Source organism: Oreochromis aureus, linkage group 20, assembly GCF_013358895.1.
Source record: "Oreochromis aureus strain Israel breed Guangdong linkage group 20, ZZ_aureus, whole genome shotgun sequence".
NCBI lineage: Eukaryota > Metazoa > Chordata > Actinopteri > Cichliformes > Cichlidae > Oreochromis > Oreochromis aureus.
The window spans coordinates 17,420,768-17,445,863 of record NC_052961.1 but is presented as its reverse complement, the minus strand read 5'-3'; the positions used below and the strand labels follow the sequence as shown (position 1 = coordinate 17,445,863).

Genomic DNA, 25,096 nt, shown 5'->3' with positions numbered 1-25,096 from the left:
CAGAAGAGCGTACCAGCACAGAGTAACCAAGAGTGTAGAAATTATGTGAGTACCAACTGTATAATCCTATTGTAATGCAACATTTATTTTATCTACAAAGTGACCATAAAATCATATACTGGGTCTTTTTTTATACAGGATCAAAGATGCCCTCTTTGATGCCCTAAAGGTTCAGGAGGGACAACGCTCTGTCTCTCCAAAGCTAAAACTGATATGGAAGTCAACACAAAGCTGACAGTTAGTGGAAAACATGCTCTACATATTTCCTTTTAAACCATACTAAAATGTCTATACATACATGTTCTGTCAAATTATTTGTCTAACTTTGAAATAATCCTACTTTCTGAGTGATTTTAAGTATTTTCAGCGCAGAATGTCCAAACGACTGAGATATTAAAAAAATATGATAGTAATTAAAATAATAAATCATTGATCATGTCTTGAGACCTGTACCAGTTTATGGGTGAAACCAAGGTGTGCAATCAAGGCTGAACTGGGACAAAAAAAATCGGCCCTGGCTTTTTTGGCTCATCAAAAAACTCATACACACACACACACACACACACACACACACACACACACACACACACACACACACACACACACAAATATATATACATATAGACATATATGTGGGCAGTCAATCCTTCAAGCTCGGAAGCTCTACCAGAGGCCTGGGAGCTTGAGGGTCCTGCGCAATATCTTAGCTGTTCCTAGGACTGCGCTCTTCTGGACAGAGATCTCCGATGTTGTTCCTGGGATCTGCTGGAGCCACTCGCCTAGTTTGGGATTCACCACACCTAGTGCTCCAATTACCACTGGAGCACTAGGTGCCACTGGGACCACTGTTACCTTCACCCTCCACATTTTCTTGAGCTCTTCTCTGAGCCCTTGGAATTTCTCAAGCTTCTCGTGTTCCTTCTTTCTGATGTTGCTGTCATTGGGAACCGCTACATCTATCACTACGGCCGTCTTCTTCTATGTGTCCACCACCACTATGTCTGGTTGGTTAGCCACCACCGTTTTCTCCGTCTGTATCTGGAAGTCCCACAGGTGATAGACCCCAGCTTCTATGGATCTTGTGCTCAGGGTTTGTTCCTGTGCTGCCATGATTAGTGCCTCTGTCCTTTCTTTCAGTCCGGCTTTGTCCAGCCACAGATAGGATTTCTGGATATCAGCCACCTCCATTATGTGTCGGTGGTACATATCGTGCAGGGGCCTGGCCTTCCATGATGGTGCCTCCTCTTCCTCCTCATTCTTGGGTTTCTGCTGCCTGAGGTATTCACTAAGCGCGCGGTCGGTTGGGGCCATCTTACTGATGTATTCGTGGATGTTTGTTGTCTCATCCTGGACTGTGTGCTGACACTCACCAGTGTCTCCTTCGTTCCGCTTAGCGTACAGCCTCAGGGTGCTGGACTTGGGGTGAAACCCTCCATGCATGGTCAGGAGCTTCCTTGTTTTGTTGTCAGTGGCTTCTATCTCCTCCTTTGACCAGCTTATTATCCCAACAGGGTACCTGATCACGGGCAGGGCGTAGGTGTTGATAGCCCAGATCCTGTTCTTTCCGTTCAGCTGACTTCTCAGGACTTGCCTGACACTCTGCAGGTATTTGGTGGTTGCAGCTTTTCTAGCGACCTCTTCATGGTAGATCCCATACTTGATGGTGACTTGTGCTATGGGCTTGAAGTTGGCCTCTAGTGTTGTCCGCCACATCCCCACTGAGTTCCTGATGAAGGCTCTAAGGGTCTTGTACAGTTCTAGGCATTCCAGGATCCAGGTGTGGGGCATTGAGTCATAGGCCTTGATCAGTTTCTTGATCAGTAATACAGACAGACATAGTTATGCTGCAATAGACATAGACTGCCGGGGGATTCCCATGATGCAGTTTTTCGTTTTTCCAGTCACCTTTCTCACTCACTATGTGTTAATAGACCTCTCTGCATTGAATCATACCTGTTATTAATCTCTGTCTCTCTTCCACAGCACGTCTTTATCCTGTTTTCCTTCTCTCACCACAACCGGTCGCAGCAGATGGCCGCCCCTCCCTGAGCCTGGTTCTGCCGGAGGTTTCTTCCTGTTAAAAGAGAGTTTTTCCTTCACACTGTCGCCAAAGTGCTTGCTCATAGGGGGTCATATGATTGTTGAGTTTTTCTCTGTATCTATTATTGTACGATCTACTGTACAATATAAAGCACCTTGAGGAGACTGTTGTTGTGATTTGGCGCTATATAAATAAAATTGAATTGAATTGAATTGAATTAATATGCAAATTGTAACTAGCAACATTGTTCATCAGTGATGCTAGTTTCAGTCCCACTCCTACTAAAAACACTATGTTTAGATGAACAAAATCCACTTTTTATGATTTCCTTACCTGAATGATTGAGCATGCATCAAGACATTCTGGGTGATGAAATTTGACAAACAGAACCTCACTCAGTGATAATCACCAGGAGTTTGTTATATACCACTGTAAGAAGGCGACCTTTCGCAGCTGTATTTACAATGAGTACGACCAAGCACAAAGATTCCCCACACTTCCTTAACCCATGGCCTCTCCTGGAACCTTTAAACCCTGGAGAGGACACAGGAAAGAAAGGTGAGTAATCACATCTCATAGTCACTTCTTTGCACCACCTTCATTTCTAGATTTTTCACACATATTTGCCCCAGTTCTCCTCAGTGGTTAACCTTATTTGCTCTCAATAATAACCACACTTTTTCACCCCTTAAGACCGGTCGGAGCAGGCACGCTCCGTTTTGCGTAACTATTTTTAAATTCCTGTAGAACTGCAACCACATAAGCTAGCACAATAATTTTTTTTGCATATGAAACCAGAGGAGTTGTACTTACATCTTGTGCATTCAGCTTAGTTATGGTCCGCTTGAAGCTGACGCTCCGGTGCGTGAATCAAAAAAACAACACACTGTTTCAGAAGCACTGTGTCGAGGCTTGATTCGTTTGGCCAGAGTCACATGATCAGTGACGTCCGAAGCTTCATTTAGAACGTAACTGATTCAGTTGTTTATAAGGACGTGAATCATTCGCGGGATTTGTGGAGTGTTGTAATGGTGAGTGATAGCAAACCACTGATCATTCTATTGAGAGGTTTCGAGCCAACGAGAAAGAGAGGAGGTTCTGCCGTGTGGGAGTATTCTGAGTTGATTTTGGTCATTCGGGTGGGTTTGCCAGCTTTCAGTTCTTGTTGTTTGTTTTTGTTTTATGTTTATTTTATCTGAAAACATGAAAAAACTTAAAATGTCAACAATCTGCTTTCCATAATTTACATATCATTATATAACATCAGAAACATTTCCATTTGACTTAAATTTAATATAATAAAAAAATATTTTTTTTCTTTTTTTTTTTTTTTCCCCTGTCCCTTTTGGTACTTTAGCAGTTTTTAACAGAATCACCTGTTAAAAGAAGAAAAAAGAAAACAAACAACAACTTATATACATGTAAGTAACAGTAAATACTAAATTTTGAATGGTATTGAGCAGCAATAGCTGAAAGTCTGTGGGACCCAGGAAGACGGTATAACTGCATCTCTACAAACTTGCATTGCAGTTTCTGTGCACTCCAGCCTCTTCTGTTCCATGTCAGAGGATTTTCTTTAAGGCAGGAGAAATTATCTCTACGAAAAGAAACAGACTCGGCCATCGCACAGTGACAACAAATTCTCTTTTTGAGTAAAAATTAAAAAGGGTTACGTTAAATGTATCATGTTTTTACTTTGCAAGTTCATAAGCATTCTCCCTTTCCAGTTCACAATCAATTCTACCCTCAGGTCAAAAATATGTATAAGAAAATTGGCCTAATATAATATTATCTATAAACCCAACTGTCCAATGATTAATTGCATAAGAACATGTGTAACCGGTGTGTTCCTGTTCCTGCGTTGTGTCTGACAATGAAAGGTAAAAGAAAGAAAGACCTCCAAGTCATTAACTTGCCCACTCCATTTCCTCTCCCACAGGGGAATTGTAGAAAAGGGCTGCATTTATTTTTACATTAAACATAAAGTACGAACTTACATGGAACATTTTTGACATAAGATTAAAAAAACACAAACACAAAATCCGACATATCTGACAATGAAACGTAAAAGAAAGACCTCCAAGTCATTAACTTGCCCACTCCAGCTCCTACAACAAAGCTAACAGTAGGGAAGAGGGTTAGCTCAACCCACCATAACGCCCAAGCTAGCAAGAATGATCTATTCATGCTAACATAGACTGTGCCTATAACACATATGTGGCACACGTACTACACATTTACAGCATCTAACAAAGACAGACACAATGAAGACAATAATTGAACTAAAAACACAATCAGAAACATCAGGGTGGCTAAATATACATTATATGTGTGTTGTACAGTGTCTGGAAAGAAATTACACCAACCTCTCCCACAGGGGAATTGTGGAAAAGGGGAGAGGCCAAAGGCGTATTCCGTATTTATAGGGTTGCACCAAAGAAGAAGAAGAAGAAGGAGGGGCTCTAACTGATAATGAACATAACTACAGGCCTGGAGGTCCTAAAAGTCAGGTATAAAAGGAACAGTTTGGGGTCTAGAACACATTTCGTGTAATTGTAACAATATGTAATTTGTGACCTGGTTACACATGGAGGAAGGACCTCACAACAGAAGCATACTCCATAATGTGTTGTACAGTATTATATGTACATTATATATATATATATATATAGATATATATATACATATATGTATATATATTTCACTTATTGTGTTTACCAACATCAAGAAGTCACAAGTAAAGAAACACCACACCATGGTGCATGTTTAAACAAGGAAAGTTTATTGATCAAAATTTATTAAACAAATAAACAAAAAATTCCCCCCCAAGATACATGTTCAAAGCAACAGAACGGTGGCAAACAGAACTCCACTTTGTAGAGTGGGCAATCATAATGAAGCAGTTCGTTTTATTTTGTAGATTGAAGCGGCTCTTCATGTTTTTGGCCACCAGATGTCACCAGAGAGGACTGTGCTGAAAAGCTTCTAGTAATGAACCCTTTTTCAATATAAGCTTCAGAAAGCTTCATTTGGCCATCACTAATTCAGCTTGTCCTAGGTCACGGTTTCCTTCCACATATAGCTTTGCAAAAATGGCAAAAATTTGCATAAAAAGCACTTGCAGCAACAGAAACACGCTTTGCTGATCCGATCAGCTGTTCATAACACTTCCTACGTCAGTGCGAACTACCTGCCAGAAACCGGAAGTGACGTCACTTTCGCTGACAACGTAGTTGTTGTTGTTTTTTTTTTTAAACCTTCAGGGCTTATAAGCCTATACTGGTGTTTTTAAAAGTCATGTTTGACTTTATGCTTTTCTGTATCATTTCTGAGATGCTTAGAACTCAAATTGCACTGCTGGAAATAGTTTATTTTGATGCACATGCTGTTATTTTTGCAAATTTGCATTATAATATTTATTTTCGTTTTTCCTGCAGTACATAAAAATTGGTGTATCTCAAAAATAAAACTATGAAGACACCCAAAATACATTTCCTGTGGTGAGAAACTATTTTGTGCAATTTTTTTGTATTTACAATTTTGAGCGATGAACCTCTTAAATTTCTCTAACTACAAATATATGTAAAAAAAACAAAACCGATTTTCAATTTTTTTGTAGTTTATTGCACTTTTTTGCAATTTATGTAGTTAGTATGCACTTAATGCATACATATTATTAAAGGTTGGGCTATAACGGTTGTATTGATGTATAGCAACTTGAAATGCTCCCAAAAATGGCACTAAGCATTTAAAAATATAAAGATAAGCTCTGGCGGACTTGGTTCTTGAGGAGCTGGAACCAAAAGGCTACCTACTGATTTTAAAATACACAATAAATATTCATTAAATAATTAAACTTGTCTGTGCAAATGTTTTTCGTGTGAAAATCTATGCTCAAGGTGCAATGCTAACTAAAGTGCTGGATAATGTGCTTTTAATAAGGTGCAAATGGTGCTCTTAGCGTGCTATAAAAGTTATAATGTACAAGATCATAATAAGCAAGTCCTCTTCCTTACAACCCCATAAAAGATTTACAACACTTAAGTTTGACCAGCTGCTGCCTGATAAGACCATCAAAATCACCTGTCTCTGTCTCTCTGTAATTCAGCACAATAAAATTTTCAGTTTCAGTTCTTACATGATGTAGCTGCCCTGTTCTGTTTACTGCTTCTGACTGACAGCTGGGATACAGATGACAGAAGCCATTTTTAGCTTGCTAGTTAACACATGGTAATGTCAAAATATCCCCAACTTGCTTTGGCTCTGATGGAGGCGGACGTATCTCTCTCCCTCTCCCTCAACTTATCTTTCCTGCTTGGCTTCTCATGTCCTTGTCTAGTCTCGTGTAACTTTAACCTTCAGAGAGTCTCTCAGTCTTGTTCTCTAAAACCTAAACAATATGGATTCGATCAACTGGTCCCTCAACGTAATTGAAACCCTTTTCTCAACTAGAAGCCTGGGTTCAGAAGAGCCTGATTGTCCAGGAGGGACATTTCCTGCAGGATACATGATGGATGGGCGGCAGAAGTGGCGCGTCGTTTGCCTGGCGGGACTGTCGATTGAGGACATAGAAGATTTATACCTATTCGGACCATGAATATTCGAACAGGGTTCTTGCTGATCTTGTATTTAGACCTAGACCGGCTGTAAAATTAGAAGCAGCCCGTTCGCACTAAACAAAAACATAATTTCTCTTATGTGGATAGCCACCATCAAGGCTGACTGACTGAGAACAACAACTAATTCTTCTCCTTGATAATGAGACTGTTATGGCTCTCTGTGCCCATATCCTTCCAAGGCCACCTGTGTCAGCTCTCGCTTAATTGGGTGGAAGGACACTCTCTTAAGCTGAACACAGGACACACATACACGTATGTACACTGACACAGATATGCACTCACCCCGCTCCCCATTCCAAACACCTCTGATGCTTGCCCCCACCCAATGCAGGTGGCGGGTTGACTGGACCAGCGCAGTGATGCCGCAGGACTGGATGCTGCTGTCTACACCGGCTCACTCCAACCCTATTACCCACCCCTGTTGCTTGTCATGTGTTTTTCATGGTGTTGCAATATGAAAATTCATGTACTTTTTGTGCTGAGGAGTTTTTTCTTTTCTTTTCTCACACTGATCCCCTATCAGGAGCTTAGTCTGAGTAGAGTTCTCTTTTTTCCTCCTCATCTCCCCTATTGTGTTGTACCTGTCATTGTTTTTCTTAAATGGAACCTGTTCTGACCTGTCTCCCCAATGTGATGTCTATGTAATGTATGTACGGTTACAAGGGGTCTAATTTCGCTGCATGCTACTGCAAGTGACTAATAAACAGCTTCATCATTCAATCAATATCCTTTCCTTTTATCCAAAGTAGAAAGGCTGCAAAAGATTGTGACCTTAAATCAGATACCAATTGCACAGTTACTTTACACTGCCTTTTTTTAATGTTCTGGGTGATGGTTAAGAACCAATCAGCTAAGTAAAGAGAAACGACAGTCCATCATTACTTTGAATGTGTCACAGTGCAGTTGCAAAAACCATCAAGCACTACGATGAAACTGGTTCATCAACTGTTCAGAAGAGACTGTACAAATCAGGCCTTTATGGTCAAATAGCTGCTAAGAAACCACTACTAAAGAAAAGCAACAAGCAGCACTGTTGGGGATTAATTCAAAATTGAAGTCGCACTGATAGTATGATAGTAAAAAATAATTCTGAATCTTTGTTTATAAAAATGTGAATAGATTGTGTGGACAGCAGTATAACAGCACTGATGTCGTGATTGATGGCAGGTGTGCAAACAGGTAACTTTTTAAGTGTTGTCACAGGGATGCAGTTTTTCATAGTGTAGCACCCTCAAGGATTGACGTACGCACGATGTAGTTATAGAACAGGGTTTATTCTGGTCTTGGCCACCCGTGAGAACTGCTCACGGACAAAACAATAAAACAAAAACATCACATAAAAATGCGCTCTTGTACGCACTATCAATCAATCAAAAATCCTTAATTACAGAAAATAAAACATTTAAACACACAAACCTCGTGAGCTGACATCCAGGAGGTGCTAAATAGTCCTTTATGGCCTTATTGCCTTATCCTCCATCTTCTTTCTCAATTATTTCCACTCTTTAAACGATATTTTCTCCATGTGTGGAGCTAACCGTGAGCTGCAGCATGCAGACACCATGTGCGCTAGCAAAGGAAAAAGTGGCTGGGTGGAGACCCAAACAGCAAAGCTGTACCCTACACAGTTCACCACCAGAGGGCGCAAAGGAACAAAATCCAAACATACAGCTTAACAAACATCAAATGCAACAAACATCAAATGCAACAAACATCAAATGCAAAAGACCGTTACACATAATTTTATCTTAAGCATATCTCAGCTGCTTTTAAAATGGGATTCGGTGTGTCTCATCACCGGAAAAGTTATCTTGTTAACCCGGCCCTGAAGATGCACATTTCCTCATCAATCTCATCATCTCTTCAGCTTCTTTACTCCTCTAGTCTTTGTGTCTTGCATACAAAAATATTGATTAACAGCTCCATTTTATACTTGAAATTTCCAAAATGAATACATCTAATATTTGACAGCCTCCAGTTCACTGACTGCATATTGGCATTTTCCTCTGTGAATGAGAGGTTAACACCCTATAGCTTGGTGTTGGTTTTCTAATAGGAGAATTTACCGCACACATGTTCACTGCATCTTTACTTTGTGAGTGAGTTAGTGTTGGAATTTCTGCATTTGATTTTGTTATTTTCTTAATTTTCTTATTTTTTGTCGTTTGTTAAATTTTAGATTTGATATGTTGTCAACCATTGTTAAAAAAACTTGTTCCTACTTTTAAAAAGCAGAGTACCAAAAGATGAATTTATGGTTCCTGCAGTGAACAAATCATCTTTGTTTTTTTTCAACTTTATTATGAAACAAAATTAACTTTAAACAGTCGGCCATTATAAGACAAATAAGTCACAGTCAACAGAAACAGTATTGCAACAATTCACAAAGTCTTCACATTTAGCAAGAATATGAATTTATACAAAACACTGTACAAAAATTGAATATGTTAATTCCACACATCATAGAAAAATGCATAATTTTTCTTTTTGGTACAGCTTCTGGATACACCGAGTTGTGGATCCAGACTCTCTCACCACTTCCCTTAATGATTTTTGAATGTAGTTCATTGGCTAAAAAGAGATAAAACTTAACTTAAAGAAGTCCAGACGCTTTTCTTTCCAAGCTCCTTAGACTACGATGACCTGGATGACTGAGAACCTTCACAGACAATGGACACTATAAAATGACATTTGACTATTTACCTCAATTAAAAATAATCTTAGAATGGATTAGAGTGGATTTGTACAAAATCAAATGGCTGGTAATGAACAGATGCAAGGCCATTGATGCTTAAACCCTTTTCCAATAAAGATGATGTATGTTGTATCACAAGAGAAAAGTATAGAATTCTTAAAGTTGAGTTATTTACATTTTTAGCCTTAACATTTTTTTAATCATTGTGCTTTAAATCAGGAAAGCTGACTCAAAACTTTCCTGACTTAAAATTCTTGCTGATGCTAAAGCAAACAATAGGAAAGTTTTGATGAAAAGTGCCTTTAAGTCAACAGAGTCTGAATCCACAAGGCAGCTCTGAGAGTGATCCCACAGCTGAGGATTATTTTGGGATTGGTTTTCCACTACCTGTAGAGTGAAATTACTCCGGTTGGACTTTGCACCAGGAGAGTATGTCATACGTAATGACAGGAGGTGCCAGCTGCTCCACATAAAGAGGCTAAGAGCCAGCCTGACATTTTAGATACACCACCATTGTTGTATAGGCTGTCCTCACCAAGCTAAAATTGCCAACAGTGTTTGCAGTGCAACATTATTGGTTCTAAATAATGGTTTTCAAGTCATTTTTTGCTGAACCTTTTGTCCAGCAAAATATTGTTTTTTATGTACCTATTAGGTCTGTTAAAATATGATAAAGGCAACTGAATTTGTAACCCAGCCAATGGGCACTGATGCGTTCTAGATATATTTATCCCAGAAAAATGAAGACCTTTTACTACTTTTCCAAACCTACTTTGAGTCCTGAGACTTGGGTGTTTGATGTTATTTTTTTGGCCTTAAGCTTTCCACTTTCCTTCCTAATAAATTCACAGTTATTTCTAGTAACATAATTAGGAATACTTCATTGAAAATAAATAATGATCCTACACACAGGTTTCACAGCAGTGATGTGAAAATGTGAAGGTGTGTAATCGGGAGGAGAGAAAGCACCACATCCATAAACAGAAAGACAGAAAAACAGAGTGAGAGCAAAGGGTGGAGGAGAATCATAAAACACTAAAGAAATATATCTGTATAAAGCGAGAGGAACTTGCAGTACATAGCAATCAGAACTTGATGTTGCTGACAGAGACATCCTTCTTGTGCAGACTGAAGTTTAATCGCCATGGCCAAGGTAATTAAAACAGACTTTACAATATTACATTTTAGGTATTTAAATGGCGGTTTTGGTGTGTGATGATGTCTGAAAATTGTTTGTCTTATACCTTATACCTGATTAGAAGTGCTCAGTGTAAGCATCATTATTATCTGTGACCTGCAATAAACAGTGATGATTTTTATTTTAATTAAAAAAAAAAAAATCCATAGTCAATCTTAAATAAGATCCCTAAAAAGTTATTACTAGTCATTACTATGTCAGCACATCTATGCATACACTGAATTTTGTTCTGTGTTGAAGAAAGATTGTCATTTGTATTGACTTTTTAATGCACAAGAGTCCAAAGGTCTCTTGGCTTCCATCAGATTAGTGTCAGTTTCGTTTCGTGTTTAGAGGAAGGCCAATAACACTGAGGTTTATATACTCAAATGTATCCCTGCAGTTAAATTGGCTGTCCAAGCACATGTTTAAATACCTTCCAGTAAAAATGAGCCTGCACTGCACTTGCTCCATTTTTGAACCAAAATGGTTTTGAAACATTTGTAACTTCATCCTAAAATTTAAACTACTTTGTACCTGAACTGTCCATCCTCAAGATGTTTGTCTACAAGCTTGCAAATAGTGAGCAGTATAAAAAGTCTTCCTTTTTCACTGAATAGCCTTTTTTATATTGGACTATATTTGATTAGGCCAAACTAATCTAGTGGTTACTATTCTGTCCTTGCAGTGAGTTCTCATTTTCAAAGTTCATTGTTTCTGCTTCAAAGCAGAAGTGGGCTCATAATTATCTAATAAATCAATTAAAATGTCCTTACCTCACCTACAAAAGAAGTGCACACTCAAACCTTTCACTGGATTCATGAAGCATGTGCAGTGACCAGTTTTGCTCACAATAACTGTATAAGGGGAGACAAATAATCTGGTCTCAAGAAACAGAGGAGCATCATGTCATGATGCTGTCACCACAGTTGCTACTGTTTTTTGATTTTATTTCAGTAAAGGCGATACATACTATTGATGATACTGTAAAAGTGAGTGGGATTTTTTGTTTTTTATATCTTGATTGGCTGCATCAGTCTTGTGTTGTGGCTCCCTGTGGTGTTCTGAAAGGGAAATTCCTAGAAATATATGTGCAATGATGTCACAGCAAAAATAACAGAGTGGGTGGGGTCATATCTACCAACTGTCTTCACCATGACATTAGTGTGAACATTCAGACATTCAGGTTTACATGGTGGAATAGTTTGGAATAATGCAGCTCTTGCCTCTGGATAGGTCTACCTGATACCCCCATGTTGGTGTTCTTCCTATATCATCATCATAATAACGCTGGTCCAGGATCGTGCCTTTCTGGATAACCCATGCCCTCTAGAGGACTAAGTCTGCACATATCCCACAACATGCTAGAATGGCAATTTATAACATCTAGCCCACAAAATACAGTTTTTGTTTTAGTTGTGAATGTGATGCTATTCCTTCATTAGTTTGTTTGAAGTCCTAAAGAGGTGAAATAAAATACGTACTTCCCCTAATTCTCCTAAGCATTGTACTAATTTACCATTTCATACCATAAAATAGTCACACAGTGGGCCCATGTATTCAGAATCATTTATTGCAAAGTTGGTTTAACAGTATTGCCAGAATGTTGAAGGTTGCTGTGTTACATGTTGCCACCATTTGGAGGTACAGACAGTGAACAGGAAATGGTAAATTCCAAACCTCTTTACTGTAGGGAGGAATTGGGCTCTTACCAAGCAGTAAGAAACAGAGGGGAGTTTGTCAATCTTTTGTTTAAATAGTCTTTTAGTCATTGTGAATAAACTTCTGTATTTGTGATTTTTGTGTAGAAGCCTCAGAAGTGACAAATAGAATATCGTTGTCATATTTTGGTTATGAGTATCGAGTATAAACTAATTAAATACTTGTATGGTTTGTTCTTAGGGGAGGGGCTTAAGCTTTATGAGCCTGAGTTAATTCTCCTGAGGGTGGAGTTCAAGGTGGCTCTGTGAGAATAAAGGCTTGCTGGAATTATCTTTAGTTGATTTATAAGTTTCCTTCATTTTTTTAACAGTGTAAGTTTGTTTGTACAAATTTCTTTTTGGTTGTTCATACCACCAACCTGTGCACCCTGACTATCAGTATTTCTTTTTTTGTAAATAAATTGTACATCGGGTGAAGAGAATCCCTGGTTCCACCGCATCTGCAACCCCCTTACTGTGCCCTCTGGATAAATTTTGTTCCACTTGAGTCTCAGTCCTAAAGAGCTCACACAGTCACAGAAATTTGTAATATTTTACTTTTATATCAAGACCATTAATTTATCTGCTCATGATGCTTTCAGAAAAAAAATATGCATAAAACCTGCACTTACACATTACCCACAGTAATATTATTATTTAAGACATTGTTGCCTCACTGGGAGGGTGTGCTTGTTTTTAAGGCACTAATTTGTGCTACTTGATAGTAATAATTATTGAAATAAACTGAGTAGCTACATCTTGGTATAGAAATCAGTGCACTGTTAGTAGAACAGGAAAGAACTTTCCACTCCTGCAAATGTGTCATCAGGCTAAATGCCCCCCAAAATACTGGCACTGTGCCTCTTTAGTAAAATCCAACAGAGTGACTGACTCTGGTGCAAAGCGCTAGTAAATGTAGTCCTAAATATCACCATGACAGCTTTGACCATTTTTTTTTCTCTCTATGGGCTTTCTTGCATCACATATGCTTAAAGTGTTTGTTTGGTAGCACCTTGCAGTAAAATGGCTGATTATAAGATGTTAAATGTGTTATGTTAAACACAGAAAAAAGGTAAGTTGTAGATTATGGTTTTTAGGAAATATTTTATGTTCTCCATGTTTAATTCCTTAACATTATTTGTTTAATTCTATGACTCTTTTCCCCCTAGCTTTGGAGAATAAATGGGTGTGTGGGTGCAGTCCTGAGCAGCACACAGCATTACAAGCTTTACTGTTACCTTTTAGTTTTTCAACAGCTGTTTTAAGCCATCCACATGTACCTTTTTAATGCTTATGGTATATTGAGCCTGTTGGCAGTCTATAACAAATAAGAAGTGAAATACAGTAACAAATCAAATTAAGGGAGAATAAATTTAAAATAATAAATTTAAAGACTACTCGTCTTTAGATAGACACAGTTTATCAAAAAAATTTTCTTTCTTTTTTCACTCAGGTGTTTAATGATCCCATCCATGGCCACATTGAGTTACACCCACTTCTTGTCAAGATCATAGACACACCTCAGTTTCAGAGACTACGAAAAATCAAGCAACTTGGAGGGGGTTATTATGTTTTTCCAGGAGCGTCACACAACCGCTTTGAGCACTCAGTTGGGTATGTCAATATGTTTGGAGTTACACATTTTTTGTTCAATTGTTTGTTTTTTCGGTTCGTTTCATGGTGAACTGTGTTTTTTGTGATACAGAGTCGGGCATTTGGCAGGAGAGCTTGTAAAAGCTTTGAGGGCAAAACAGTTGGAGGAGTTGGAGCAGGAGCCGTCAATGGACTCCCTCATCAATGACCGAGATGTCCTTTGTGTGCAGATTGCAGGCCTTTGCCATGACCTAGGTAAATCATACACACGTTTTTCAGTATTACATGCATTATATTGAAGATGTAAGGTGGCTCCGTCATGTAGTCCATTCACCCCATCTTCAAACAAGTTGTTCTGTTTGAAAGTTGGAGGAGACTATGTTTTTTCCTGGAAATTTACAAAAGTATTAATAACCAAACCCGGGTGCAGGAATCAAATAGATTTTTATTTGATTTTTGTCAGTGCCTGACAGGAATTTATCACAAATCACCCACTCTGCAGTTCACACACATTCACCATATTTGTTTTTTCTTCAATTCAAGGTCACGGGCCCTTTTCTCATGTCTTTGATGGAATGTTCAACCCTCAAGCAGACCCAAGTGGTGAAAAATGGGAGGTAAGAAAGAAAAATATTAGTTTCAGTTTGTGTGAAATGGGTCATAGCAGTCATTCCAAAAACTGAAACATATATAAAAATACAGAAAAAAATGTAAATGAACCAGCAATTATTTCGCTGTTTTTCTGGTCTTATTGACCACTTGAAGCACTACAAAACTTTATTTCCACACACTTTGAGCACTTTCTCTACTTCACATGGCCCACTGGGAAATACATATTAACAGAATATGCACATCTTTGGATTATGGGAGAAGTACCTGGAGGAAATCCAAAGTCCATACAGAAAAATATAACTTCACTGAGTTAGCTTCACTGACACTGAAGACTGAAAACTTAAAACAAACTGTCTCTGTCCAAAGTTAGGAAAATCTGAGCCTCTGTAAAAGAAAGTGAAGCACACTAACTTACATGGATGTAAAAGCAAAAAACAAAAAACAAAATCATATTGGTGCAGGCAGGTAGTGAAAACAAGAACAGTAAATCTCTCCTTTTGTTACTGCTGTCAGTATTTTACATCTATTATGATGGGCTTTTATTTGTTTAAATAAAATATAATTAATAAATTTGCCAAGTAACATTAGCTACAGTAGTTCCACTAAATGGTAAATTACAATGAACATGCATTCCACAGGTTAGGTCAGACCTGTTGGCTTTGTAAAAGAAATTGTGACTGTTACATTAGAAATGCAAATAAATGTTGTCTGCTTGCTTATTACCTGAGAAATTAACCTGTGCTTGTTTGTTTGTTTGTTTATTTGGGGAGGGTGCCACTTTGAATCTGTGATCATTAAAATGCTTGTCTTTGTGTTCTTGCAGCATGAGGATGCCTCTATATTTATGTTTGATCACCTAGTGGATGACAATAACCTGAAGCCAGTGATGAATAAGTGCGGACTGATAACAGAAGGTGACAATGAGAATGACCTGGTGTTTATCAAGGAGATGATTAAAGGATCTCTGAAGAACAGTTCACCTCAGAACGAGGTATTCATCGTTTTTTTGTGTGAATGTTTTGAAATCAGTCAGGATTATTCCTGGAAAAAACTGTGCCTAATGTTATTATTCTGGCTTCATCTCCACAGCAGCTGTATAGAGGTCGAAACAATGAAAAATCCTTTCTCTATGAAATTGTGGCAAACAAACAAAATGGAATTGATGTGGACAAGTTTGACTACTTTGCAAGGTGAAGCTTGCTATCCAGTGAAACTGTCCTCTTTAACTTGTATTGCTAAATTTCTCTGTATCAATTCCTGTTGAACATCAACAATATTCAATAATGTTTGTTTTACTACATGATATGAAGAATCTCAGGAATTCTTTGAACCTCTTTGTGGGGGGGAGCGGTTGTTTTTTGAAATCCACACCTTCTCACTCCTATTTCAGAGATTGCCACCACCTGGGCATCCAGAACAACTTTGACCATCGACGCTTTATTGTATTTGCCAGAGTGTGTAATGTGGACGGGCAGTTGCACATTTGTTCTAGAGACAAGGTGCTGACCTGTTTTTTTTTTATTAACTTTGAAAAGAGCGAGCTATTTATCTCATTATCTGTGACTAAACCGTTGGCATGCTTTCAACAGGAAATGGCAAATCTGTATGACATGTTCCACACAAGAAACTCTCTCCACAGAAGAGCCTACCAGCACAGGGTAAAAATGGCAGTAGAGATTATGTGAGTACCTGTAGTTCAGGTGTCAGTACTACACAACATTTAATTTGTCTACTGTCTCACCTAAAACTGACATGTTGGCCATTTTTATTCAGGATTAAAGACGCTCTCTTAAAAGCAGATCAGGATCCACACTTCCAAATTAAATCCTCAGAAGGGAAGACGTGCTCTCTCTCCGCAGCTAAAAAGCACAAGGAGGCATACACCAAGCTGACAGGTAGAGGATTTGTGTGTGGTGTTTAAAATTAACTACTGATTTAACTTTTAAAACATCTGAAGTTGTCTATACATGTATTTTATTTGTTATGTTTGCTCTGTAGATGAAGTGATTGAACAAATACTCCACCATGATGCTTGTGCTTGTTCAAATGAATCCACCTCTTCCTCTCTGGAGGAGGCAGCACAGATTATACAGAGGATAATGTGTCGAGATTTGTACCAGCTTGTGGGTGAAATAAAGGTCTGCAGTTAGATTTTCATGTGTTTGTATTACAAGTTCACTATTGACAGCTGAAGATGTTTTCTTATCTACAATTTCTAAACCTGACATTATGAATATGCAGTCATGGCCAAAAGTTTTGACAATAGAACAAGTTTTTCATGTGTATGGCTGCAAAAAACGTTTAGCAAAAATAAATCTTTGTTGCTAATGTTGCTTGACGAAAGGGATTTCAATACATAGTCTTTAATAGTTATTCAGTAAACCTCTCTTATTAGCCCAGTTTAATCTCCATGTTTATTCCCTGTTGTTGTTAATAAAATCAACCTAATATAAAAGCTGGTGTCAGCACGTGATATGTGACTGGCTTTTCTGACATTGCCTTTACACACATGCCCTAACAGGAGCTAGACAGGTATACACTACTACTACTATTTTTTTTTGTGTGTGAACTAAAACACCAAGCTGTAGATTTAAATATTTTAAAGTCTTGGAAGACCTAAGAAAGTCTTGAATTTAGGAATCTAAGAAAAGTCCAATTTCAAACAGAAAAAAATTGAAAATTGAGAAACACATGGAAGGAGTGTAATGTGAAGGTTCTCTTACTGTTACCGATAATGAACAAATCTCTGTCTTCTCACTCCAATTTTTCTGACTTTCTCAGCTCAAGAAAAAAGACCAAGAGAAAGCAGAGGTAAGAATGAGAACTCATCGTAAAACAAGATTAACAAATCTATAACGATAAAGGCTCAGATTCTCTCTTCCATACTTCAGGACGTGACTAAACGTTTAAAAACAGAACTGACTAAAGTCATTCCTAAGGATGGAAAACAGGATGAAAACGACAACTTTGAAGTTAAAGTGAGTTTTTAATTTAATTGCCTTCAATAAGTCTTTTCTTAATATCTTGGATTTTGTTAATAATCATTTGATTAAAAAGGCATTGCAAACCTCCAATGAGCCATTATTTACATGTGAATATAAACACCAGCTTCTCTGTCACACTTCTCTTTTAGGTTGCCAAATTTGACTATGGAAAGAAAAATGAAGACCCGATCAGTAACTATACATATTTCTACAGCAAGTTTAACCCTACCATTGGATTCAAGATCAAGCCAGAAGAGGTCAGAATCACAGTGCATATATAGGGAAACTTTCTGCTGCATATTTTGTCATTTTTATGTCACTGTCCTTGTTGTCAGGTATCCAGTCTTCTCCCAGAATGCTTTTCTGAGAAGCATATTAGAGTTTACTGGAAGAGACGTAATGATAAGCATCTGGAAGATGCAAAGAAGTGCTTCGAGGCTGTGAAAAAGGTATTACTATTCTATTTAATGGCAGTGGTGTTACTACATCAGCAGCAATGTGGTGGGAAGTTAAGCATGCAAGCTGCAGTTAAAAACTCTGTATCTTGTCAGAGTGCTGATTACGAATTACAGATTTATAACTTTGCCTTCTTGCTTGTACTAATGAACTTTATATAAATACAGGAGGTGGAGGAGAATTAGAGTGACGTCAAAAAAGCAACACCAGGAGATGCCCAGTGAATATGAAGATGTTAAACATTCAGACACTAAGTTTTGGCAATACTGCAGAGATTCTGAAACAGGAATTTAAATCATAAAACTTAAGTACTTTGTCTATTTTACAATATCTTGTTTTTGCTTTTTGTTTTTTTATTTTACCTAAGTGGTTTAGTTTGGAAACTAAATATAACCAATATATTTACATACTGAATGATTTCTAAATCTTCCACATCTCTAGCTGACATGGTTTTGTGGTTAGCAAGGCTTTTTTCACTTTCTGCAATATGTATCAATGTGAAGTAAGAACCTAAAATCTAAAACAAGTCATGTATTGAATAAACTATATATAACGCAATTTTCACTGTTATATTATACCATATAGCTCAGCTCAATATATGGTTAAGACAAGCACTGGGTACTCTTGTGAGTTTTGACTGTGTGAAAATTTATTCTTTATTATGTAATGGGTCTCTAAATGAAAACCTACCAAAAGTTAATTAAAACTTTTAGCTGTTTTACTGTTTAGATGTGTTTGTTGATTTCTGGCCTATTCAAAATAAAGCTCCTTTTCTCTTTCTGTTGTATCATTTTGAAGTTACACCAAAGGAACAAATTATGATACCAATGCTATATTTATAAAAGTATATACTGACTTCCCATACGATGGAGAGTTCAGGAGAGTTTTCTCCAAGCATGACATCCCGGTGCATTTCAGACCCAGCAACACACTCAGACAAAAACTGGTTCACCCGAAAGACAAAACTCCAAAACACAAACTTAACAACGTGGTGTATGCGGTACAGTGTAGCGAGGAATGCCCAGACCTCTACATCGGAGAGACCAAACAGCCACTTCACAAGCGCATGGCACAACATAGAAGAGCCACCTCCACAGGACAAGACTCAGCAGTCCACCTGCATCTTAAGGATAAAGGTCACTCTTTCGAGGATGCCAGTGTTCACATATTGGACAAAGAGGACAGATGGTTTGAAAGAGGAGTGAACGAAGCCATCGATGTCCACTGTGAGCAACCATCTTTGAACAGAGGCGGTGGTTTACGACACCAACTGTCTGCCATCTATAATCCAGTTTTGAGTTCCCTCCCCAGACGCCTTAACGCCCACTCACATCCTGGGCCATGTGACCTCAGGAAATTGCATGACAAGGTGGGGCCTGGTTTCACAATGAGCTCACCAGAAACCCTGGCTGATTGGGACCCACACCCGTTTTCACACCTTGGCTCAGGTGATTAGAGGATCATCAGGGGGTCCTTTTGTCCCTCTTTGGGGAGATACTCCCACTGGGTTCAAATCTGGGACTCTCGGCCATTTGACCTTAGAACTGAAGAAGCTTCTCGGATGAGAGGTGAAACATCTTCAAGCAACTTAAAGAAGTCCAGACGCTTTTCTTTGCAAACTCCTTTGACTATCAGGCTAGAAATACACCAACTATTCTTAACAGCTACATATTCAACTAAGTGTTTTAACAGAGTCTACAATGTGTCTCATCCTGGACTGTGGTGCTGACACTCACCAGTCCCCGGCCCCCTTCCTTCCGCTTAGCGTACAGCCTCAGGGTGCTGGATTTGGGGTGAAACCTCCATGCACAATATATATATATATATATATATTTCACTTATTGTGTTTACCAACATCAAGAAGTCACAAGTAAAGAAACACCACACCATGGTGCATGTTTAAAAAAGTAAAGTTTATTGATCAAAATTTATTAAACAAATAAACAAAAAATCCCCCCCCACATGTTCAAAGCAACAGAACGGTGGCAAACAGAACTCCACTTTGTAGAGTGGGCAATCATAATGAAGCAGTTCGTTTTATTTTGTAGATTGAAGCTGCTCTTCATGTTTTTGGCCACCAGATGTCACCAGAGAGGACTGTGCTGAAAAGCTTCTAGTAATGAACCCTTTTTCAATATAAGCTTCAGAAAGCTTCATTTGGCCATCACTAATTCAGCTTGTCCTAGGTCACGGTTTCCTTCCACATATAGCTTTGCAAAAATGGCAAAATTTGCATAAAAAGCACTTGCAGCAACAGAAACACGCTTTGCTGATCCGATCAGCTGTTCATAACACTTCCTACGTCAGCGCGAACTATCGCCATTACCTGCCAGAAACCGGAAGTGACGTCACGTTCGCGGACAACGTAGTTGTGTGTGTGTTTTTTTTTTTTTAACCTTTAGGGCTTATAAGCCTATACTGGTGTTTTTAAAAGTCATGTTTGACTTTATGCTTTTCTGTATCATTTCTGAGATGCTTAGAACTCAAATTGCACTGCTGGAAATAGTTTATTTTGATGCACATGCTGTTATTTTTGCAAATTTGCATTATAATATTTATTTTCGTTTTTCCTGCAGCACATAAAAATTGGTGTATCTCAAAAATAAAACTATGAAGACACTCAAAATACATTTCCTGTGGTGAGAAACTATTTTGTGCAATTTTTTTGTATTTACAATTTTGAGCGATGAACCTCTTAAATTTCTCTAACTACAAATATATGTAAAAAAACCAAAACCGATTTTCAATTTTTTTGTAGTTTATTGCACTTTTCTGCAATTTATGTAGTTAGTATGCACTTAATGCATACATATTATTAAAGGTTGGGCTATAACGGTTTATTGATGTATAGCAACTTGAAATGCTCCCAAAAATGGCACTAAGCATTTAAAAATATAAAGATAAGCTCTGGCGGACTTGGTTCTTGAGGAGCTGGAACCAAAAGGCCACCTACTGATTTTAAAATACACAATAAATATTCATTAAATAATTAAACTTGTCTGTGCAAATGTTTTTCGTGTGCAAATCTATGTTCAAGGTGCAATGCTAACTAAAGTGCTGGATAATGTGCTTTTAATAAGGTGCAAATGGTGCTCTTAGCGTGCTATAAAAGTTATAATGTACAAGATCATAATAAGCAAGTCCTCTTCCTTACAACCCCATAAAAGATTTACAACACTTAAGTTTGACCAGCTGCTGCCTGATAAGACCATCAAAATCACCTGTCTCTGTCTCTGTAATTCAGCACAATAAAATTTTCAGTTTCAGTTCTTACATGATGTAGCTGCCCTGTTCTGTTTACTGCTTCTGACTGACAGCTGGGATACAGATGACAGAAGCCATTTTAGCTTGCTAGTTAACACATGGTAATGTCAAAATATCCCCAACTTGCTTTGGCTCTGATGGAGGGGGACGTATCTCTCCCTCTCCCTCAACTTATCTTTCCTGCTTGGCTTCTCATGTCCTTGTCTAGTCTCGTGCAACTTTAACCTTCAGAGAGTCTCTCAGTCTTGTTCTCTAAAACCTAAACAATATGGATTCGATCAACTGGTCCCTCAACGTAATTGAAACCCTTTTCTCAACTAGAAGCCTGGGTTCAGAAGAGCCCGATTGTCCAGGAGGGACATTTCCTGTAGGATACATGATGGATGGGCGGCAGAAGTGGCGCGTCGTTTGCCTGGCGGGACTGTCGATTGAGGACATAGAAGATTTATACCTATTCGGACCATGAATATTCGAACAGGGTTCTTGCTGATCTTGTATTTAGACCTAGACCGGCTGTAAAATTAGAAGCAGCCCGTTCGCACTAAACAAAAACATAATTTCTCTTATGTGGATAGCCACCATCAAGGCTGACTGACTGAGAACAACAACTAATTCTTCTCCTTGATAATGAGACTGTTATGGCTCTCTGTGCCCATATCCTTCCAAGGCCACCTGTGTCAGCTCTCGCTTAATTGGGTGGAAGGACACTCTCTTAAGCTGAACACAGGACACACATACACGTATGTACACTGACACAGATATGCACTCACCCGCCTCCCCATTCCAAACACCTCTGATGCTTGCCCCACCCAATGCAGGTGGCGGGTTGACTGGGCCAGCGCAGTGATGCCGCAGGACTGGATGCTGCTGTCTACACCGGCTCACTCCAACCCCATTACCCACCCCTGTTGCTTGTCATGTGTTTTTCATGGTGTTGCAATGTGAAAATTCATGTACTTTTTGTGCTGAGGAGTTTTTTCTTTTCTTTTCTCACACTGATCCCCTATCAGGAGCTCAGTCTGAGTAGAGTTCTCTTTTTTCCTCCTCAACTCCCCTATTGTGTTGTACCTGTCACTGTTTTTCTTAAATGGAACCTGTTCTGACCTGTCTCCCCAATGTGATGTCTATGTAATGTATATACGGTTACAAGGGGTCTAATTTCGCTGCATGCTACTGCAAGTGACTAATAAACAGCTTCATCATTCAATCAATATCCTTTCCTTTTATCCAAAGTAGAAAGGCTGCAAAAGATTGTGACCTTAAATCAGATACCAATTGCACAGTTACTTTACACTGCCTTTTTTTTAATGTTCTGGGTGATGGTTAAGAACCAATCAGCTAAGTAAAGAGAAACGACAGTCCATCATTACTTGTGTCACAGTGCAGTTGCAAAAACCATTAAGCACTACGATGAAACTGGTTCATCAACTGTTCAGAAGAGACTGTACAAATCAGGCCTTTATGGTCAAATAGCTGCTAAGAAACCACTACTAAAGAAAAGCAACAAGCAGCACTGTTGGGGATTAATTCAAAATTGAAGTCGCACTGATAGTATGATAGTAAAAAATAATTCTGAATCTTTGTTTATAAAAATGTGAATAGATTGTGTGGACAGCAGTATAACAGCACTGATGTCATGATTGATGGCAGGTGTGCAAACAGGTAGCTTTATCCAACAAAGCAAGATATGATATTATCAATTTATTTGTAAAACTGCAAAAAGTCACAAAATGTACTGCACGACATCAGAATTTAAAAATAGTGTCATCATTTTTAGTGCTACAGAAAGAAAAATGCTGAATCATTCAACAGTTTACCAAACTTTAAATAACTTAACTACAATTAAATTGAATGAAATCTAAGATTACCTTGTTACTTCCTGTGGTGTTATTAGGGTTCTTTTGTTATGGCGTGGTTAGTCAGAAGGCGTGAATCAGGTCCAGCTCTACTTACTGGAGACTCTTTCTTGGATGTCTGCCACTGTGATGTTTACTGGGTCTTATTCAGTGAGGTTGCTGTGGCCTTCTCTTAGATCCATTGAATATTGCTGTTATGTGTTTCCTCCTTTTCCCATATGCTTTTCCAGAATTGCAAGCCTTGGTGGGGTCGTTCTCATATTGAGTACACCTTGGATCATTCAGTGGAAAACATCTAGTTTATTCTCCTGATGGTGTATTTCTATGGTTATTCCTTCTAGAAACCTGATCGCTAACCTAGCTAGATGACAGAAACCAGGTTTAGGTAATACTAGTTAATGTGTTTTATTAACATTAGTTGATATTCTGGGTGATGAAAAATCTCCTGAATCTGTTGGAATAAAAAACATCAGAATATATTTTTCATACATACTTGAATTATATGCGCCTAGCACAGCCAATCCATTAACCAGGAAAAAACAAGAACAAAAACAAAATGCTTCCAAGAGTAATTTCTTTTCGGGCATAGGACCAACAGGACCAAATCGAGTTGCTGAACAGTCCTCAGCTCTCTATGGAAGCCTGTTTCCGCCACTAAAAAAAAAAAAGTATCCATAACTTATCTTTCTCGAAATTTAGAGTTAGCTCTGCCAATCTGTAATCCATGTGAATGACATCATTTTCTTGTTACCCAGAAGGATATGGCGGAGAGGAATGCGCACTCAAAACCGGATCACAACAAATTGGCGCTTTCGAGAGTATGTTTGCTAATAGTAACGCCATGTGATTCAGCCAATAACACAAGGATTTCATGATTTGTGTAGCCACGCTGTGCATTCATGACTGGCTGTAATACTGGTAGCTTAGCTGTAGGATTTGTAGCTGAGGGCTTCAGCTCCCAGGTAACAAGGAAATTACATCATTCAGGTAGATTACTGATCGGCAGCGCTAACTCTTAATTTTGAGTTACTTTTCTCAAAATTTTGGATTAATAAATCAAAATTTCGAGTTAATAAGTTGAAATTTCAAGAAAGATAGGATACCTTTTTTTTTTTTTAGTGGCGGAAACGGGCTTCCATAGCTCCCGCTTCCTCCATAGCAGTAAATACAGTATTTGTCTGTGATGTGAGCCTTCAGGTGACCCTTTGCTTTCAGCCGTGACTTGTATCAAAGTACTGTTTAAAGTGTTGTCACAGGGATGCAGTTTTTCATAGTTTTATCTTAAGCATATCTCAGCTGCTTTTAAAATGGGATTCGGTGTGTCTCATCACCGGAAAGGTTATCCTGTTAACCCGGCCCTGAAGATGCACATTTCCTCATCAATCTCATCATCTCTTCAGCTTCTTTACTCCTCTAGTCTTTGTGTCTTGCATACAAAAATATTGATTAACAGCTCCATTTTATACTTGAAATTTCCAAAAATGAATACATCTAATATTTGACAGCCTCCAGTTCACTGACTGCATATTGGCATTTTCCTCTGTGAATGAGAGGTTAACTACCCTATAGCTTGGTGTTGGTTTTCTAATAGGAGAATTTACCGCACACATGTTCACTGCATCTTTACTTTGTGAGTGAGTTAGTGTTGGAATTTCTGCATTTGATTTTGTTATTTTCTTAATTTTTCTTATTTTGTCTTTTGTTAAATTTTAGATTTGATATGTTGTCAACCATTGTTAAAAAAAAACTTGTTCCTACTTTTAAAAAGCAGAGTACCAAAAAGATGAATTTATGGTTCCTGCAGTGAACAAATCATCTTTGTTTTTTTCAACTTTATTATGAAACAAAATCAACTTTAAACAATTGGCCATTATAAGACAAATAAGTCACAGTCAACAGAAACAGTATTGCAACAATTCACAAAGTCTTCACATTTAGCAAGAATATGAATTTATACAAAACACTGTACAAAAAATTGAATATGTTAATTCCACACATCATAGAAAAATGCATAATTTTTCTTTTTGGTACAGCTTCTGGATACACAGAGTTGTGGATCCAGACTCTCTCACCACTTCCCTTAATGATTTTTGAATGTT

General features: G+C 38.2%; 1 protein-coding gene across 1 annotated transcript; it reads left to right on the top strand.

Moving 5' to 3' along the window:
- Window positions 1-10,447: 10,447 nt before the first annotated feature.
- On the top strand, window positions 10,448-18,655 carry LOC120435182 (deoxynucleoside triphosphate triphosphohydrolase SAMHD1-like). The gene is made up of 15 exons (XM_039604240.1): window positions 10,448-10,508; window positions 13,686-13,846; window positions 13,938-14,080; window positions 14,369-14,442; window positions 15,261-15,428; window positions 15,527-15,627; window positions 15,828-15,936; window positions 16,027-16,118; window positions 16,211-16,332; window positions 16,436-16,575; window positions 17,219-17,248; window positions 17,329-17,415; window positions 17,571-17,678; window positions 17,757-17,870; window positions 18,045-18,655. The coding sequence occupies exons 1-15, from the start codon at window positions 10,500-10,502 to the stop codon at window positions 18,060-18,062; spliced, it is 1,476 nt and encodes a 491-aa protein (XP_039460174.1). The 5' UTR covers window positions 10,448-10,499; the 3' UTR covers window positions 18,063-18,655.
- Window positions 18,656-25,096: the final 6,441 nt, after the last annotated feature.

Bases quoted from the DNA above. Each gene is read 5' to 3' on its own strand.
- LOC120435182 (XM_039604240.1), top strand. The intron at 13,847-13,937 runs GTATGTCAATAT...TTTGTGATACAG, and splicing joins CGCTTTGAGCACTCAGTTGG to AGTCGGGCATTTGGCAGGAG. The intron at 14,443-15,260 runs GTAAGAAAGAAA...GTGTTCTTGCAG, and splicing joins CAAGTGGTGAAAAATGGGAG to CATGAGGATGCCTCTATATT.